The 18,830-nt window shown below is 39.9% G+C and overlaps 1 protein-coding gene across 1 annotated transcript in view; it reads right to left on the bottom strand.

Moving 5' to 3' along the window:
• Positions 1 to 18,830, bottom strand: part of CR1 (complement C3b/C4b receptor 1 (Knops blood group)) — a 251,622-nt gene that overhangs the window by 214,368 nt on the left and 18,424 nt on the right. Inside the window, 8 exon segments of the mRNA XM_036014974.1 lie at positions 3,302 to 3,401; positions 3,933 to 4,112; positions 5,782 to 6,000; positions 7,988 to 8,073; positions 9,375 to 9,477; positions 9,779 to 9,964; positions 11,858 to 12,253; positions 17,393 to 17,478. Coding sequence (XP_035870867.1) covers positions 3,302 to 3,401; positions 3,933 to 4,112; positions 5,782 to 6,000; positions 7,988 to 8,073; positions 9,375 to 9,477; positions 9,779 to 9,964; positions 11,858 to 12,253; positions 17,393 to 17,478 — 1,356 coding nt within the window.

The following is an 18,830-nucleotide window of genomic DNA, read 5'->3' as shown; positions in this document are numbered from 1 at the left end:
GCTGCAGCAATTTTGAGAAAGAAGAACACAGTAGGAGGGATCACACACTATGATCCCTCCTATATAAAACAATGTTACAAGGCCAGTGTAACCACAACAGTATGGTCCTGGCCTAAGACCAGACACATACACCAATGGAACAGAATAGAGGGCCCATAAATGAACAGAAGTCTCTATGGTCAATTAATATTTGACAAAATGGGAAGGAGCATAAAATGGAGTCAAAAGGGCCTCTTCAACATATGGGGTTGGGAGAGCTGGACAGCTACCTGCAAAAAAATGAAACTGGATCACCAACTTATACCATACATAAAAATAAATTCAAGGTGGATAAAAGACTTAAAAATAAGTTGTGACACCATCGATGTCTTGGAAGATAAAGATAGGCAGGGAAATCTCAGGCATTCTATTCAGCAATAGTTTCACCTATATGTCCCCTACAGGAAGAGGCATAAGGGAAAGAATAAAAAAAAAGGAATCTCATCAAAATTAAGAGCTTCTGCACAGCTAAAGAAAACAGCATGCAAATGAAAAGAGAACTAACTCAATGGGAAAACATATTTGCAAATGATACCGCAGACAAGGGTTTGATCTCCAAAATATATAAAGAACTCACATGACTCCATTTCAGGAGGAAAAATAATCCAATTATGAAATGGGCAAAGGACCTGAACAGACACTTCTCCAAAGAAGATGTACAGAGGGCCCAGAGACATATCAAAGGATGCTCAGCATCACTAGCCATCAGAGAAATGCACATTTAAACCACAGTGAGATACCACTTCAAATTGGTCAGAATGGCCATCATAAGCAAATCAACAAACAACAAGGGCTGGTGAAGTTGTGGAGAAAAGGAAACCCTAGTGCACTGTTAGTAGGGATGCAGGCTGGTGCAGCCACTGTGGAAAACAGTATGGAACTTCCTCAGAAAACTAAAAATGGAACTGCCTTTTGACCCAGCAGTACCACTGTTGGGGTTATACTCTGAGGATCCTGAACCATCAATCCAAAAGAACCTATGCACCCCAGTGTTCCTAGCAGCACAATTTACAATAGCCAAGTACTGGAAGCAACCTAAGTGCCCATCAGTAAATGAGAGGATAAAAAAACCTGTGGTATATTTACACACAGGAATACTATGCAGCAGAAAGAAAGGAGCTCCTACTCTTTGGGACAGCACTGATGGAACTGGCAAACATTATGCTAAGTGAAATAAGCCGGTCAGTGAAAGAGAAATACCATATGACCTCACCTATAAGTGCAACCTAACCAACAAAACAAAGAAGCAGGCAAAATACAATCAGAGACAATGAAATCAAGAACAAACTGACAGTAACCAGAGAGGACAGGGGAGAGGGATAATAGGGGAAGGGCCTTCAAAAACATGTAAAAAGGACACATGGACCAAGCCAAAGGGAGTAGGTTTGAGGATGTGAAGTGTGGCTGGGTGGGGCAGGGTGGCATGGTAGGGTGAAAATGGAGACAACTGTACTGGAACAACAAGAAAAGTGTAACAAATACAAAATATGAGAAAAAAATGGTTGAAGGACCTCAATAGACACTTTTCCAAAGAAGACACACAGATGGCCCTTGAAATTTTCAAGGGTAGAAGTAATCATGCTAAGTAAAATAAGCCCATCAAAGAGAGAAAAATACCATGTTTTTTTCATTTATATGTAGAGTCTAATGAGCAAAAGAAACTCATGAACAAAATAGATGCACAGGCATGGATCCATGGAACAGACTGATAGCTGTCAGAGGGGAGGGGATGGGGACTGGATAAGAGAACGTGAAGGGAAATGTCAAAGAACATAGTTGCAGAACCTACAGATACAGCCAACAGTGTGGTGATGGCCAGGGGGAAGATGGGCCATGGTCTCAGTGGAGGTGGGCAAAAGTGTGGAGCTGGAATATTGTAACAGTGTCAACAGTAAAATTAAAATTAAAAATATACACAAACCAGACATTTTTCTAAAAGTCTTCCTGATCTCTTGGAAGTAACTATGTTTTGTAAGAAGAAATACTGATTCTTCAAATTGGTCTGTTTACATTTTTTCTGGGATTTGTCATGAGCTTAATGGTTTCCTGTTTCATACCATAGACAGGTTCACCTCACTCAGTAATGCAAGATGAAGAGGGAACAGTCAGAGTATTTGGAGACTGTACTTAAAAGTGCTCAGAGAAAGAAATTGTTTAGATTTACTCTAATTTTACTTTGTCAGATTACATGTACTCTGGTCTTCTAGGCCTTGGGTGGCACTTACGTTTGCTGAGGACCATAAATGCCTCTCCAGTGCCAACTGTGGCACAAATGTAGCCCAGATTCTCTAATGGGCTCAGCTGCTGTAGTCAAGAGTCCACTGTGTGCTGAGCAAGGGTAACCACCAAGGGCATGACAACCACCGAGTACAGATTTTATGTTGGACATTTTCACATGGGCCCTTTTACAGGGCTGTATAGTGTTCTTCAAAAAGGTATGTTAAAGTCCTAAACCCCAGTCCCCATGAATGTGACCTCATTTGGAAGTAAGGTCTTTGAAGATGTAATCAAGTCTATATGAGGCCATTAGGGTAGCCCTAATCCAATAGGAATGGCATCTTTATAAAGATAGAACTTTGGACATAGAGCCATACAGAGAGGAGAAATGCTGTGTGCCACAGGAGGGAGGGGGAGACACAGATGCAAAAGGAAGTCGGCCATGGGAAGACAGAGGCAGAAGTGGGTGTGATGCAGCCACATGCCAAGGAAGGACTGAGGCTACCAGTAGCTGGCAGAAGTAAGGAGAGAACCTCCCTCTGAGGCTTTGAAGGGATCATGGTGTGCCAGCACCTTAATTTTGAACTTCTGGACTCCAAAACTGCCTGAGAATACATTCCTGTTGTTCTCAGACACCCAGTTTCTGGTACTTTGTTATGGCAGCCCTAGCAAACTAATAGTGCATTTACCTTTAAGATTTGTTTTCTCACACAATGCTCCATGGCCTTCCCTTTGTTCCAGCAATGTGCACTCTCAGTTAGGGCTCTTTGTATGGTTTGGCTGTGCTCTCCCCACATTTTCTTCCTTTGCACATGGTGAGGACCTCGCTTTTGTTGTATGCACTGTCCTGTTTTCCAGAAAGATTACACATTTCCCCCTTTATCTTATCATACCTTTGTTCATTTCAATCAGAAACTGAAACACCTAAGTCAGGCTTTTAAGCAGCAGATGGTTATAGTCTAGTCCCCTTCCTACTGTGGTGTGACTAAACGGTAGTATTGCCATTCTGCAAATCTTGAATCAAGAGGTGTTATGGCCAACTTACCCTGTATTACAAGTATACTTAATTCTGGATCCAAACTGGGTGTCTGTGTCTACGTGTACCATTCCATTCACTGGATCTGGAGGAGTTCTGCATACTTTACCTGTGGCAAGAAACAGATTTTGGAGCCAGGTAGAGTAATCCGAACTTTTGTAGTACATGAGGTCCCAACCTCACTGTGTAGCTTTCCAAAAAGTACATGCAATTCTGAAGGTTCCACATATTTTTGACTTACCCAACTGAGTTGGGCTGCCTACTAGACACCACATTAAGACAGACCTCCCATCTAGACCTGTCTTATCTCTCCTGAAATTTGTCATCAAAATGTAAAGGTTAATTATGGCTTTATTGCATGGTAGTTTCTTCCTACCTGGTTATTCAAACAATTTATCTTCTTTATTTTTTCCTGTAAAAGATGTTGCTTTTCCTGCAAATATTTCTTGGAAAATTGTCAGAAGCAAATGTGTCAACTAATAGTTAGGGATGATCTACAACACTGACTCTTACATCCACCCATGTGGACACTTGTGAGAAGCAAAGTTTTCTTGTCTCTAAACGTGGAAAACTTAGATATCCAAAGATCCTATGGATAATTTGACAGACATGGAAAAGCTCCAATGCAAGGTTTACTCACGTCGACAGACATCCTTGGCACTTGACCACTCCAGGTTGTCTAGACAACTGATAGAGAAGGACTTCCTATAGTACCCAGGGAGGCATTCATACTTTAGTGATGTCCCAACAGGAAACTCAGATTCATTGGTTTGCGTTTTCAGCTTAGCAAACTGAAAATGACCTGGGGCATTACAGTAACCTAGGAAACAAAATATCAAGAACATCACATTTAACATAAAGATACCCAGGGACCTTATTTCTCTCTCCCGTGAGATTCAGTGTCAGAGCAAAAGAAACTTTTAGTCCTGGAGAGATAATTTCCACATAGCCTTGGGAGGGGAAGTTCCATTATTAGCACAGGCCCTTTAGAAAGTATACTTTCTGAAAGGGTATTCCACTCTTTGGTCGCTTTGCTCATATAATTTACTGTAAAAGACAGCTTCAATTCTTTTCCACATTTTTTTCTGGGAAAGGGCTCTCCTGCCCAGGTTCCACCATCCTGTCTGGTTTCCCTGTCCTTTAGTGGATCAAGTCCCCCATGGGGGCCTCTCAAGCATGAATGGAGAACTCAAGGTATTTCTTGACACTAGGAAGCAGCCACCAGTTCTGTAGGTCTGGTTCCTAAGCAAGCCATTTTGACACAAGAGGAACTGATAGCATCTCCTTAAAATAAAACAAACTAACATACTGTACTTACCATTACAAGAAGACATTGTTGGAGGTGTATATTGAATTAAATTCTAGCTTTAGCTCCAAGCTCCTATGGCCTATTAGCTCTAGGCTCACTTCGGATTCAAAATGTGAGTCCAATAAAGTACACATGCTTGGAAAAATAGAAATCATTTCCACTTGGTTTTGACAATACCTTCTCTTTTAGTTTTTCTTTCAGCTGTCCTCCACCTCTCTTCCAATTATTCCTTCACATAGAAATGGTTATACCATAGCCAATTCTGCACCCACAGTATTTTCATTTGGAAGATCATCAAGCAATTTCTCACCTCTTGAGATTACTCAATAATTTCTCTCTCTATAAATATTGAGTTATTTTTAATATTTTCCATGGGATATTAGTTTATTTATATCACCTTTTGACTTTTATCTTAAAGCCAAATATTAGTTCTCTTAACTTCCAGTTTAGGGAGTCCCCAGTATGATTGAAATTTACCCCTAAGGACAAATCACACATGAAGATGTCTCCAGTCTAATAATCTAGATGATAACACAAGGGTTGCCATCTCAGATAGGGTTCTGATGAAACAGAAAATCACAGAACTTAAGGGAAGACTGTCTCTCACTATAGATTCAGTGAGTATGGACTAGGTCTCTACATTGATAAACAGGCTCTTAAGTGCACCTGGCATTAAAGCCATGGTGATGGAGGAGGACAGTGGAGGCAAAAATGATTCTGGGAGACTAGACCTTGGTCCTTTTCCTTTTAGGATGGTTCTTTTCTCTCAGAGTTTCTCAGTTGTCAGTAAGTAAGGTGAAGACTAGGGTCCCTTCTACAATTCACTTTCTCCTTTCTGTCTTTCATGTCCTGAAGATGGGTGTCTTAGAGTGGTTGGATGTCTTCAGAAACATTCTCCAGACCTTAGATATACACACTTTCTTTATTTTGCATTTTCTTTTGGGTTCATATTCCTGTTCACTTCCCTTTTACTGCAGTGAAAAGAATTCAATGACTACAATGACTGGAGGCAAAGAACCAAAGAAGCATTATTTTAATTTACAACCTAGGCCAAACTGGCTGAAAGCATCTGTGGTGTTTGTCTACAGAGCAATTAAAAGTGTTGCACACTCCCCAAATTTTGGAAGTTCTGCCTTAGGTATTCTGGAACCATTTAGGATGTGGGGTAGTGTGCACTAACCTGGATGTCCACAGCGAGGGGCAGGGCCACTCCAAATCCCATTCCCTTGACTGTCACTTGTGCAGCGTATGGTGCTCTCCCCAGTGAGAATGAAGGTCGTCCCTCTGTCTGTGTGGGGGTCACATGTGTAAGTTACTTCTTTTCCATAAGGAAAGATTTCCAGAGGTTTTCCTGTGTGTCTTCCATTATGGATATCTGGTGGATTTGGACATACAATTTCTGGAAAGAAGGCAAAGGCTGTGAGTTTCCCAGAGGCATTCCATAGTCATAGGTTGTTAGACTTGGTGCTACCTAAAACACATTATGACAGTACATCTTTGGTTAAAGCCTTTGATGAGATGAGCTAAATGAAATAAGTTCTCAATGTTGTTTTTCATGGAAAAAGTACGAAAGAAGTGGGCTTATCTTGAATCTCCCTAACAGTTAAATCTTCTTGATAATAAAACTTTATACTGTTAAATTAATTTCAAACATTTTGCTAGAAAATATACTTTAGAAATATTTTAACTTTATTAAAAAATCTTTAGAAGAAAAATATCCCTTACTAAGGTAACTCATTCAACTACTTAATAAATATTACTTCAGCATTTATTCTGTGCCAGCCACTCATCAGTGCTCTGGGATACAGCACATGTAAAGTTGTTGTCCTCCAAGGAGCTTACATTCTTGACAAATATTTCTGCAATGTATCCATGTGTACTAATCAGCTTAAAGATATGTAACTCTTCCTTCAGCATTTATTTAATCTGGCCATCAATCCTGATTATGACAGCGTGCTGACACAATGAATTGGAGCATCTTGGTCATTGTGGTAATTCTCAGCAATTTAATTGTTTTCTTTTTAAAATATATGGATCTATTTGTAATTTAATTTTCTTCTTTACTTTTGACAAGGCTTCAGATCATTACTTCTTTGTAGTTGATGTTTTTCTGTTTAAAACAGTCCCATTCTCTTTTCGTATTGTTGTTTGTAACTAGGCTGAGGGTTTGGAAGAAGCTACTTCAACTTGGAAAGGTCATGTAAAATAAGAAAGATAGTTTAATCAGTAACTGAGCTTTAATACATGTCAAATTTAGGCAGCCACTTATTATGTCTCATCAAGAAATATTGTGTTTCATGGGTAGCAGACGTACATATAAGTTATGTTCTTATAAGCTTTACTATAAGAAGTACATTTTTATGTCTGAGTAGATATCTAGTAATAAAAACATTGTAGTAAAATTTGATTGCTACATATATTCTAATCTTTAAAATCAAGAGATAAAGCAAGTTCTATTCTCATATTGGGCAAATTATAAATGAGAAGAATAGGAGAACATGGAAGACTCATTTTTTCATCAACTTATTACTTGTGAACATAGTTTATTTAGTTCCATTTTTTGAGAGTTTCAGGAGTTTTAAACTGCATATCCCATGTAATGTTGCTCTTCACTTTGCCCTCATTCTTGCAATTGCTCTTATCTATTGTTTCCATAACATTTACTATAACACCAGTGCTTAGGAGAACATCAAACACATAGTATGTGCTCAGGAAACAGTTGTTTGAATGAATGAATTTTTTACAATAGAGACAGATATAGTGGGTTGAAAGTTCTGGAGATGGGGTTTGGGAGGTAGAAGACTGAGATAAAAGAAAGAACTATGGAAAAGGACAACAGTGTAGTGATGGGGTAGGAGAGGCATGTAGATGGTGGTAGAAAAGTGTATGGGGGTAAGTGGTAATACAAAAAATATCATAGAAAGTGAACTGTTAAAAGAAAGGAAAACAAAACTTGTGATATGCATCTAAAATAAAAAAAAAGAATGTTTATGTTTATATATTAGAAAATAAGCAGAACAATTGTAGAAGAATTACAATCTGGTGGGTGAAGAAAAGAAAGATTAAGGAAAGGAAGGAAGGAAGAAATTTGTTAAAGATTCACGTCATTTAATCTCTCTTGACCTAGAAGGAAACTAGGGTATGTCACATGGAACACAGAATTCAAAATGACAGAGAGAGAGAGCAAGTGCTTCCCCAAACTCATGGTGCACAGCACAGTGCTTCATTCACAACAAACTGATCACAGGTAAATACATATACAATCAGTAACTATTTCACAATAAATCAGAATAAAACACAGGAGAACCACGCAGGGGTGGCCATAGGTCAAAATCTTAACGAGATTAAGGGAGAAATTTGCCGAAAGTGTTTTTCCTTCTACTCACGTTCACACACAGGGACACTGCTATTCCAAAGGCTTTCCATTCCGGCCAAGACACAATGACTAGCAGAACTGCCTTTTAGGTGGAATCTAAAGAAGAAAGAGGTGGTGAATAGGTGAGCTGGCTTAGCCAAAACGCCATTCAGTTTGCCAAACATCTTAGCGTGTGAAACCAACAGGCAGCAGAGGTTTGGAGGCCACTCCAATTTGGACAGATCACAGCCTCCAGGAGGGGAGAACAGTGAAGCACTGTTAGCTGGTCACATAACATGGAGTCCCAGCCTTGAAGAAGGCAGTCATAGCAGAGCAGCCATCTCCTTGATCCTGGACTCAGACTCTGAGAAGTGAATCTCTCTAGCTGATTGTTCCAAGACAAACTTGATAAATGTACTCATTGCTCTGATGGAAAACTCAGTCTTCTAATGCAATGGCTGCCTAATTCTGATAATGAGAGAACAACTAAAACAGCTCCCAGGTTGGACTGAAAAAAACCCAAAAAACAGAGAATATCTGCAAAGAGAACAAAGCCTGTTCTTTTGTCTCTACATCTGTGATGACTGTGAGGGAGGCTCACAACAGCACGATGAGCCACTGGAGAGTAGGTTTGAAAACTCTAGGCTAAAAGGAAAGGAGATCGGAAATTACTTTGTATGAAACTGTCCAAAATTCTAAATGTTACGTGGGACCATGGTGGCTCCTAAATCTTATTGGGTACTGGCACTGAGTGCCTGCCAGGATTCTTTGGAACAGCCTGAGTCAGGTCTTTCACTGCTCACACTATATCCTTCCCATGCTGAGATGAGTACACTGAAGAGCACCAGATTCACACAAGTTAATGACCTTACCTAAAACATCACATCAGCCACCATGATCACAATTCAGAGACCTGAGCCCCTTACCAAACAGTAGATATATGACTGGATTAAAATGTCTGTTCTTATACTTTTAGAGTATTAAGTATACTTTGCATATATTGCTTATATTATAAATTTCACTTTTGATTTTCAAAGAAATACCTGAAATAATTCTTAAATAATCTTAGTTATTTTAATAAGCTTTTTGTTACATATCAATCTTTTCTTGGGACTCTCCAAAACTTTGATTCTTCTCTGCTTGGAAAATATGTTTTTTTTTCAAACAATGTATAACATATGTATTCATAACCACTCATTATATTGTCTTTATACATGCTCTTTAATATATGTCCCAATTTTTCCTTCATATCCCATATTATTAGTTCCACCTCTTTCTTAGTCTTACTTTTCTTACACACTTCCAAAATTTAATGTTCCTGAGGTTTTTCTTTTTTTAGCCACACCAAAACCTCCCCTTTTGAATGAACTTCTAAGTCCTATTTCCATCTCCAGAAGGCCTGGCAAGCTCACACTCACCCCTCATCACAAATGAAGGACACTTTTGCCCCCAGCTCGAGATTAAGTGGAAGGAGCACGCGGCCATTAGGAAGTTGGTCCAGGAAGTCGGCACATGATTTCACTGGAGAAAAAGGAAAACAGGGATGACACAGGCAGGTGGAGAATAAAGCCCCAGGCTAAAAGCTTCAAACCAAGTGTCCCAGGTTTGATTCCTAGTCAGGGCACATGCCTGGGTTGCAGGCCACAGCCCCCAGCAACCATACATTGATGTTTCTCTCTCTCTCTCTTTCTCTCTCCTTTCCCTCTCTAAAAAATAAATAAATAAAATAAAAAAAGAATGTCTCCATTAAAAAATATATTAAAAAACAATAATGGCTTGGTGGTGATAAACTCTTTAAAAAAAATTCAAACCAGACAAGAGCGTGTACACACCCACACATCTGGGCACTGGGGGCTCCAGTCCCCCTGGGGTGTACAGCGCAGAGAGGAAGCCACTCTGAGGTCATAACCAGGCTCACAGCTGTAGAACACTTCCTGCCCAGGGGAAAAGCTGGCCTTGTCACTTAGGGTGCACTTACCATGCAGGATTTCTGGAGGTGGCTGACATACTGGGGAAAGAGACCCAAGTGCTGTTAATTTTATGAAAATTCCTTTTTCTCAGTAGTAATCTGAACAACAGAAATATACTCTAAGTCCATATATATTTTTTTTAAAATCTGGCTGACTAATACCCTTATCTTATTAATGGCAATGAGAGAGAGAGGCACATCGGTTTGTTATTCCACCCACTGATGCACTCATTGGTTACATCTTGTGTGTGCCCTGATGGGGCATTGAACCTGCAACCCTGATGTATGGGGATGACACTATACAGAACAGAGCTACCTCACCAGGGCTTGAAAGATTTTTTTAATCTTCATACTATCTTCTAGAAAAGCATCACCAATTTTTACTTTTTGGTGATAAAGAATGCTTGTGTCCAAGTCTTATCTAGCAGATTTGCCAATCACTGATCACATCTGGTACAACAAAGAAGACTCACATCTTTTCTCATCCCCTTGCAACTCCTCTTTTGGTGGCCTCCTGAAATGGCTTGGAGAACTCTGAGACTCTTCTCTATAGTCCATATGGCCAGGTCTCACTTAACCACTCATTTCATGCCAACAAAAGGATGGGCAACCACTGAACAAAATCTTCTAGAAAAAGTATAGCCCTCTTAATGAGAGTGCATATTGGATACAGCAGATTGTAACTGAGTCTCTGACTGTCTCTTCAAGCAGTTTGTTTTAACTCAATCTGAGTGCACTTGAGTCTCAAATTATAGGAAACTGTAGTGAAATGAAAAATCATTTCATTTTGGCTTAGAGAAGGTCAGTTCCCCTCTCTGGACTTCAGCTTTTTCAAACAAGAAATAGGGGCTCAGGCTAGAATAAATGACTTTGGAAATATTCTGAGGCTCTAAATCCCATGTTCAGGGCTCATTAACCCCTTCCCTCTCTTGATTGACAAAAGCACAGTGACTCCATACTCAAATGCTCTGTTGATTGCATTTCTGTGAACTCCCTGCCTCACACTCTCTGCATTCTCTTTTGCTAGACTGGAAGCCTGCAAACTACAGTTGCTTATCTTCCTTGACAGCTGGGTTGTGGTTAGACTTTGTCAACTGGTGGAATATACAGTGAATTAAAAGGCAGGAAGACAATAGGCCATTATTCTTCTAGAGGAGGCTCAGGAAGTAGCAGCATTGGTGGTCCTTGCTGGGCAGTGGCAACATCACTTCCAGCAATGCAGTGGCTTTGGTTCTAGGCACCTCAGCTGCATCCTGGAAGCCACATCCGCTTCGGAGGAGAAGCTCCTCAGTGACAGTTCCAGCAGTCAGTGCAGGTGCACGTGCACTAGTCCAGGAGTAAGGGCAGCTTCCTGCACTGTGCAAACAGCCTTCCTCCTTTTGCTCTTCCTGCCATTCCAATAATCCCCTACTCCTTGAAATATCTAGAGTGGCTTTTGATTTCCATAGTTCTGGAGTCAGGCAAACTTGAATTTTTGTCTTTAGTCTATGACTTAGTATCTGTTTAATCTTGGAAAGTTTTCTTACCTAAGATTCAATTTTCTCTGTAAATCATGCAAAGAATGGTAACTAGGACATGCTATTGTTTTCAGCTTACATTATTGTGCTGAAACAGAGAAATCACTTACTACTGTACTCAAGAGTAACTGGTAAATGATGAAGAATGGATATAGGGACACATGCAGAGAACTTCTGTTCATAAGAATCCTAAGGAAACTTCACATTCCATGCCCATATTCAGCTCTATTTCTCAGCTTGAACACACATACACTTACGTGCACAGAAACACACACATAGACTTAATTTCATGCCTGATCTCAAGAAACTTTACTCACGCAGCTCACCGCGCATCTTCCCCCCACAACATACACCAATACCTTGGTCTACAGCTCGGGTCCTCTGCAGGCCCCTTCAAAGCCTCAGTCAGACTCACCCCGGAAGCAGCTGGGCAGCTCTGGCTCCCATCTGTTTTGGGCCTGGCATCGCACGCTGGAGGGTCCTCTCATGAAAAAGCCAGGCTCACACCTAAACCTCACGATTTCATTTAAGGAGAAGAAGCTTTTGTTCTCAGACACCCTTATTCCATTTTCAACTTCTGGAGGAGTGCATTTATTAGGTATGAGGCACTGAGGCGGAGGGCCACTCCAGGTGCCAGAATGATTGTCTTCGCTGGTACAAAAGATTGACTTCTCACCCACAAGGACAAACTTTTCCCTTGTCCTTTGATCAGTGCAGCTATAGGTCACCACTGTTCCATATGGAAAATACTCTCTACTGGTGCTATAATAATCTCCATGGGCTATGGCTGGGGGTGGCTCACATGTAATACCTAGAAAAGGAAACAATTTAAGTAATAGTGAATGGAAGTAGCTAGTGAGAACATTCCAATGAATTACTAACTAAACTATTATCATTATAACATTCATTATTTGCTTTTAACCTTTTCTAACATGTATATTAGATTTTACAAAGTTGTAATTTGTTGTGCAAAAAAAGCATAATTCTGTTTTTCCTACTTATATTATTTGCTATAAATGTATCCATTTATTAATACAATTCACATTTTTAAGATTTTATATTTTATTTTATTTTTTCCACTTTTTATTGTTTCCTTATAAAACAATGTCCCAATTTCCCCCCCTTGCTTTTGCCTTCCCTATAAATGTGCATTTATTAATACAATTCTCATTCTTTTAATTGCAAGTAGCACTTGTTTATATAATGACATAGTTTACACAGTTTTCCCCTTACTCTTTTCCAATTGTTTTCTTCTCATTTTTGTTATAAATGAAATCAGCATAGCTTTTTAAAGAAATAAAATCAAAAGATCCTTGATTTAAATAAAATATATAGGGAAAGAGAAGAAACACAGATATGTAGCAGTAGGAAATAAAATTTGAATATATTTGCATATACATGGGAACATTTATGAAACTGTAGACTACTGTACTTTAAACATTTTAAAAATCTAAAGGAAGCACTGGCTGGCATAGCTCAGTGGATTGAGCACGGGCTGCAAACCAAAGTGTTGCAGGTTCTATTCCCAGTCAGGGCACATGCCTAGGTTGCAGGCCACGGCACCCAGCAACTGCACATTGATGTTTCTCTCTCTCTCTTTCTCCTTCCCTCTCTAAAATTAAATAAATAAAATATTTTTTTTAAATCTAATTGATATAAATGCAAACATAAATTACTAATATTCATTTACAAAAATAAATAAAGTTACAAAGGGGGAGCGTTGGGAAAGCGTGGAAAGAAAAATAAGTTATATTGTACTTGTGTAGTGGTTTTATACAGTGTCATCCAGGCTAAATAGAACTAGGTCACCCAGATTGTCTTTGCCTGTATGGCTCTAGGTTAGGGTTGAAGCTTGAGAAAGCAGCCTGAAATTTGAGGGCAGGAGTGAAGCAACAGGCAGTCTCCTCTGTAGGTCTTCCTTGGCTGGAGGTGACCAGGGGACATATGCAGAGGAGCTGGGGATTTTGGTTTGTTGTTGCTCCCCCTTTTTTGCATATACCTCTCCAAAAATGCTGGACCTGCTCACATACACTGAATCCTACACATTGTCAGATGTGTCACTATGAACTTATAGCAGCAGCAGCAGCAGCAGTTGTGAAGAGCCAGCCAGCCTTACATTTTTCTACACCAGCTCCTCACAGCTCTACCCCAGCAGCCAGGTGTCCTTCCGCTCCTGAAAGCTCTGACTCTGAGGCACCTGGTTAATGATGGTTCTCATGTTTTTAGACTGGGTGCTCACACAATAAGTTCTAATTTGATAATAAATCTCTTATTTCATAATTCTGATAGTTCTGCTTCTGTATTTGGACAAATATTTATCCCAGGGTAACAGAGGAAATTAGGATTGGTTCTTTAATATGATTATATCTAAGAAATTAATGTTAATGCTACTGTGGAAAAGGGCACACAAATAGTTGATGGCATGCATGGACAAATGGTCACCTAGTAATCACATGTAGCCATCTATAAGCATGGAAGCAAAGCTTTGAGAGACCAAGTGGTTGCTGTCCTAGAATATTTTAAGGAGGCATATCATATGGTTGGTTGCTTGCGTTTAAGTACACTAGAGAATTTGAGAGAATGAAAATGGTGAGTTCAAGCTTTAAATTCCTGGTCAATGTCTGGATCTGAATGTGTACATATTTGTGCTGAAATACACTTGCATCCTATAGTCACAGGGTTAAGATTTCTGGAAAACAAATCCAACACCTAATCCTGTGGCTGACTTCTAATGCAAATTGAATTCACAGCTTCACAGGGTCTCTATGCTAGAGCTGGAGTAATGCTTGGAAAGGATTCTAAAAAGTGAGCTGGAGATCCATGGACAGATTCCAATGAAGCTGAATAACTTGAACCTGGAAACTCTGCTGAGTTGTCCTTTGCTAGGAGAAACAACCCTTCCTCCCCTGTCTGAGAAGGTAAGCCTCCACTTGCCTGAAGAAACTCCAGTGGCCCCTCCTGAGGCAGCTGCCCTCATACAGTTACCAGAGGAAATATAGGTGGTCCAGTTAGATTTGAAATTCGGAAAAATAATAACAAACTTCTAACTATAGGTATACCCCAGAATTGCATGGTGAATATCTATACTGCAAAAATATTTGTTTATCTGAAATGCAAATTTAACTGGGTATAGTACGTTTTTATTTACTAATAATGGCAACTCAACTGATAACAACTCATGCTCTTCCTCAGGACCTACACCTACCGCCTCACATCCTTTGACTGGAATGAAGTCCTGGCAGGACTGGAGGCGAGGTTGGGTGGAGAGGGAAAAAAATTATGACTCATGAGATGTGAAAATGCAGCAAAAGAAATGAGATTCTGATTTCAATGTGTTAGTTTGAGTGTGGATTATACTGAATAAAGTTGAGAGGACAGAATTCTACTAACATACCTCAGAGGAAGAAACCTATTAATATGGAGAGGGGCATGAGAACTACACAATTTAACTAAAGGAAGACAAAAGTAGGTCAGGGGCCTGCCACATGCTGCCTAACATGGCACTCAGCTGACTGGAGATGCAAGCAGACAATGAGGAGCCTTGGGACAAAGAAAATTCTTGGAAAGGTTGATCAGCACCTCATTATTTACCCATACCATAAAGCAGGGGTGTCAAACTCATTTTCACTGGGGGCCACATCAGCCTTGTGGTTGCCTTCAAAGGGCTGAATATAATTTTAGGAATATGTACATATAACTACTCCTTAACTCGGGTCAAGGAAATCAGCGCTGCCACCTGATAGAAAGAAGGTGCTGGGCTGGATAAAACAAGGTGGAGGGCCACATTCAGCCCACAGGCCTTGTGTTTGCCACCTGTGCCATAAAGGGAGAACATGAGGCCACAAAATGCACCAAACAGAGGTTAAAGTTAATCCCAACTTTTTCCACTATTTTCCCATACCCCCAATTTTCCATAAAAACTATGAACAGATGTAAGCTCTCCCTTTAGAGATGGTTGGGGTCTCTCTCTCTTCCTTCTCTTATGAGGAGAGACCTCTACTCTGCCTATGCAGTGGCTTTTCGTGTTTGTTCTCCCTACTCAGTAAAACCTGCTTTTCCACTTTAACCTTTTATTTGTCTAACTTGGGGTTTGAATTCCTTCCTGTGCAGGGCCAAGAACCCTCTTGGCTCTGGGCACAAGTCCCCACTAGGGAATAGGGGACTGAGAATGCAAGAGTGGGTTAATTTTGTAAGACCTGATCACCCATTCCTTAACTAAGTCTATAGGGTTGGTTGGGGAGTGGGTGGAGAAATGGGTTGAAAGAGAGACCATTCTCCCAAGACTTTGAGAAATACGTTCACATAGGAGTTCCAGCATCTTTGAAAAACTCTGAAATGGCTATTCTATGCAGACCAGCTTGACTGTGTGTACTGTAGCTATTAAACCAGTTTCCTTGAATTCAAGGGGGATGAAAACACCTTAGTGTGGCAGAGGACAAGTAGCAGCACTTCATTGCCAACGACAATTGAAACAGAAATCACAATGATTTATCTGCAGAGATCTTTGTTGTCAGTTAATTGATCATGGAGTGTCAAAAAGCCAGGGAGATGAATAGTGGACTAAAGTGTTAGTGTTGGTTTGTACAACCAGAAAAAGTCTTAGGTCTGCTGACAAGAAGTCTGACTTGAAACACTGAAAAAGAGAATGTGGTTATTCATCAGCCAGCTGCCAGACTTGAAACCCATTGACAGGCACAGAGGAGTTTGAAGAAAGGGGAGACTGGACCTTCTTGAGGAAGCACCCAGCTACACACCCAAAAAGTATATGTAACTTTTCCCTCTCACCTTCACCAAGGAGGCTTAAAACCATTTACTGGGATTTAGCCCCAGCTTGTGTGGCTCAATGGACTGAGCACCAGTCTGCAAACCAAGGGGTCACTGGTTTGATTCCCAGTCGGGGCACATACCTGGGTTGTGAGCCAGGTCCCCAGTAGGGGGAGCACTCGAGGCAACCACACATCGATACTTCTCTCCCTTTCTTTCTCCCTCCTTTCCCCTCTGTCTAAAAATAAAATAAATAAAATCTTAAAAAAAAATATGTACTGGGATTTGGATATTAAAAAGGCTTGCAAAATTAGAGATAGAGATGAAAATAGATATAGATGTATTATTTTTAATAAAATGAGATCTTGTCATAAAACTGTTTTGTCATTTGTTTTGTTCACATAAAATATATGTAATAAACATCTTTACATGTCATTAAGTGCTTCTCCATATTTTTCTTTTATGACTGAAGAAAGCTCTGATGTATAAATATCTTTCTCCTAACTATGTATGGTATTCATGTTTCCTAGGATATCCTATAGAGTCCTTTTTACCATGTGTCTTTCCTTCCAGTATTTATTTCTAAAGCATATTTTGAAATACATAGTACATTTAGGTTAATGTAACAATTTTGCTATTATAAAGAAAGCAACAATGAAAAGTTTACAGTGAACTCTTTACAAAAATCTGTGTTTATTTCCTAAGTATGAATTCTAAGAATTGGGCCAAAATTCACATATATGCCCACTTTTGAGGCTTATAGTACACAGCACCTTTCAAAAGGGTTTGTGGAACCCTCAGGACCTGAGAGTGTTGGTTCCTACACAGCTTCACTAACCTTGGAGAGCATCACTTTATAAATCTTTCTTTCTTTACTAAGCAGAATGATTATTACACTGGGGATGGCAGAACCAACAGAATTCCAAATTATTGAAGTAAAAATAAATTTTAGAGGCTTTTATATATTTATAAGTCCCAGATTTAGGGAAAAGGCACATCCCAAAATAAGGGAGAACTCAATGAAACAGTTTCCAGGAAACGCACAAGTACTTTGAGGATACTAGAGCCATCTTCCACTGTCTGAAGAACAAAATGCACAAAAGGAATTCAGCTCAGATTTTTATAAGCCCAGGTGAATACTTAGAATCTACTGGTAAAAATAATAACAAAGAATATTACAACTTACTCTCACAAACAGGTGCTTTGTTATCCCAGGCGACAATATTGCCTACAATGATGCATGCAGTAGAGGATTCACCAATGAGTCGGTATCTAGAGGCAAAGGACAATGAATGTTATCTTTTAAGTTCATGGGTAATGTCCCTGCCTAGAATGTTACTTACAAAAAAATAACAATCTTGAAGAATTCAGAAGAATTTCCGCTTATCAAAGAGCTATCAATTTCTTAATTTTTATGTTTGTACTTGGATTTTAAAATATGCTTTTTCATACTTTGTAAGCTAGATGGCATCTCTCTTCTTTATTACCTTAAGACACATTTTTATATCAATCTAAGTTCACTAAGATTCATGAAAGTAGAACCAAAGGAAATCCAAGCAGAACAGAAACAGTTGAACACTAATTTTATATCTTAAATGTTAAAGGCAGAGATTCTCCATTAGTATGCCCCAAAGTTTGCCATACACCTTGTAAAAAAAGGACACTTCTATTTGCTTCAACAGACACTCTGTATAGTGATGGAACACTGGGCTGAACAATTCACAAGAACTGGTATAGAGTAGGGCTAAACTTGATACTACTACAAATTGAGACAAATAATGTCAAATAACAGTCAAGTGTTATTTGGTATAGCTAGAACATTGTCTTATAAATTTACATAAAAATAATGGCAGCACAAACTTTATTCAAACAGCAAAACAAACCAACTGGGGTTCAAATGGAAAATGTGAAAGCAATGGATGTCATTTAGGTAGTGGGCAGATTCTGGCCTCCTTTTGTGGGATTTAGTTCCAATGACAACTTAGTCTTCGGAGCCTTGAAATGCCATTCTGGTCTGTTTCATTCTTCTGTCTCCATATAAGTCCTCAGGGGACTCTTGCTGAAGCTGCCTGTGAGAATGAAGGTGCTTTGCTAGGCTGCCTGGGGTCACTAGATGAAGAATGGGGAGTGATCAGCTGTTGGGATGGAGAATAAATGCTCTGGTCTGTCCTCTGGCTTCCTGGTGAGGGTGAGCTTCCCACTTCACCTGTGTTGGTGGCAACAGGGGAAGGAAGCATCTATCTAAGCTGTCTTCAGTGGCTACGTGGAGGTCCTGGAGACATGGGTCTGGGAGGTTTATCCCACTGGTTGGAAAATCAAGAGACATCAAGCTTGATTCACCTTCTGGTCCTAAATTGGCTCACTGCCATGGGTGTAGGGTTAAGAGACACTGACCCTGGGATGTTCTCTGCTACTGTGAGAAGGACACTGGACCTTGTGGCATTCCTGCCATAAGGGAAAAGACTCTCTTGTTGCTGCCTTAAAGTTTGGGTCTTGATATTTTGACTCTGTTAACATTACTGCTGCCAGCAGAATAGGGCCCACTGCTGCTGGTTGGTATGGGGCATGAGATGTGTCAGCCCACTCAGAATCTACAATTGAGAAAGCTGTTGATGGAGTAGGGG

The sequence above is a fragment of the Phyllostomus discolor genome, chromosome 14, assembly GCF_004126475.2.
Source record: "Phyllostomus discolor isolate MPI-MPIP mPhyDis1 chromosome 14, mPhyDis1.pri.v3, whole genome shotgun sequence".
NCBI lineage: Eukaryota > Metazoa > Chordata > Mammalia > Chiroptera > Phyllostomidae > Phyllostomus > Phyllostomus discolor.
The sequence above is the reverse complement of the archived record's forward strand: the minus strand, read 5'-3'. Positions and strand labels throughout refer to the sequence as shown.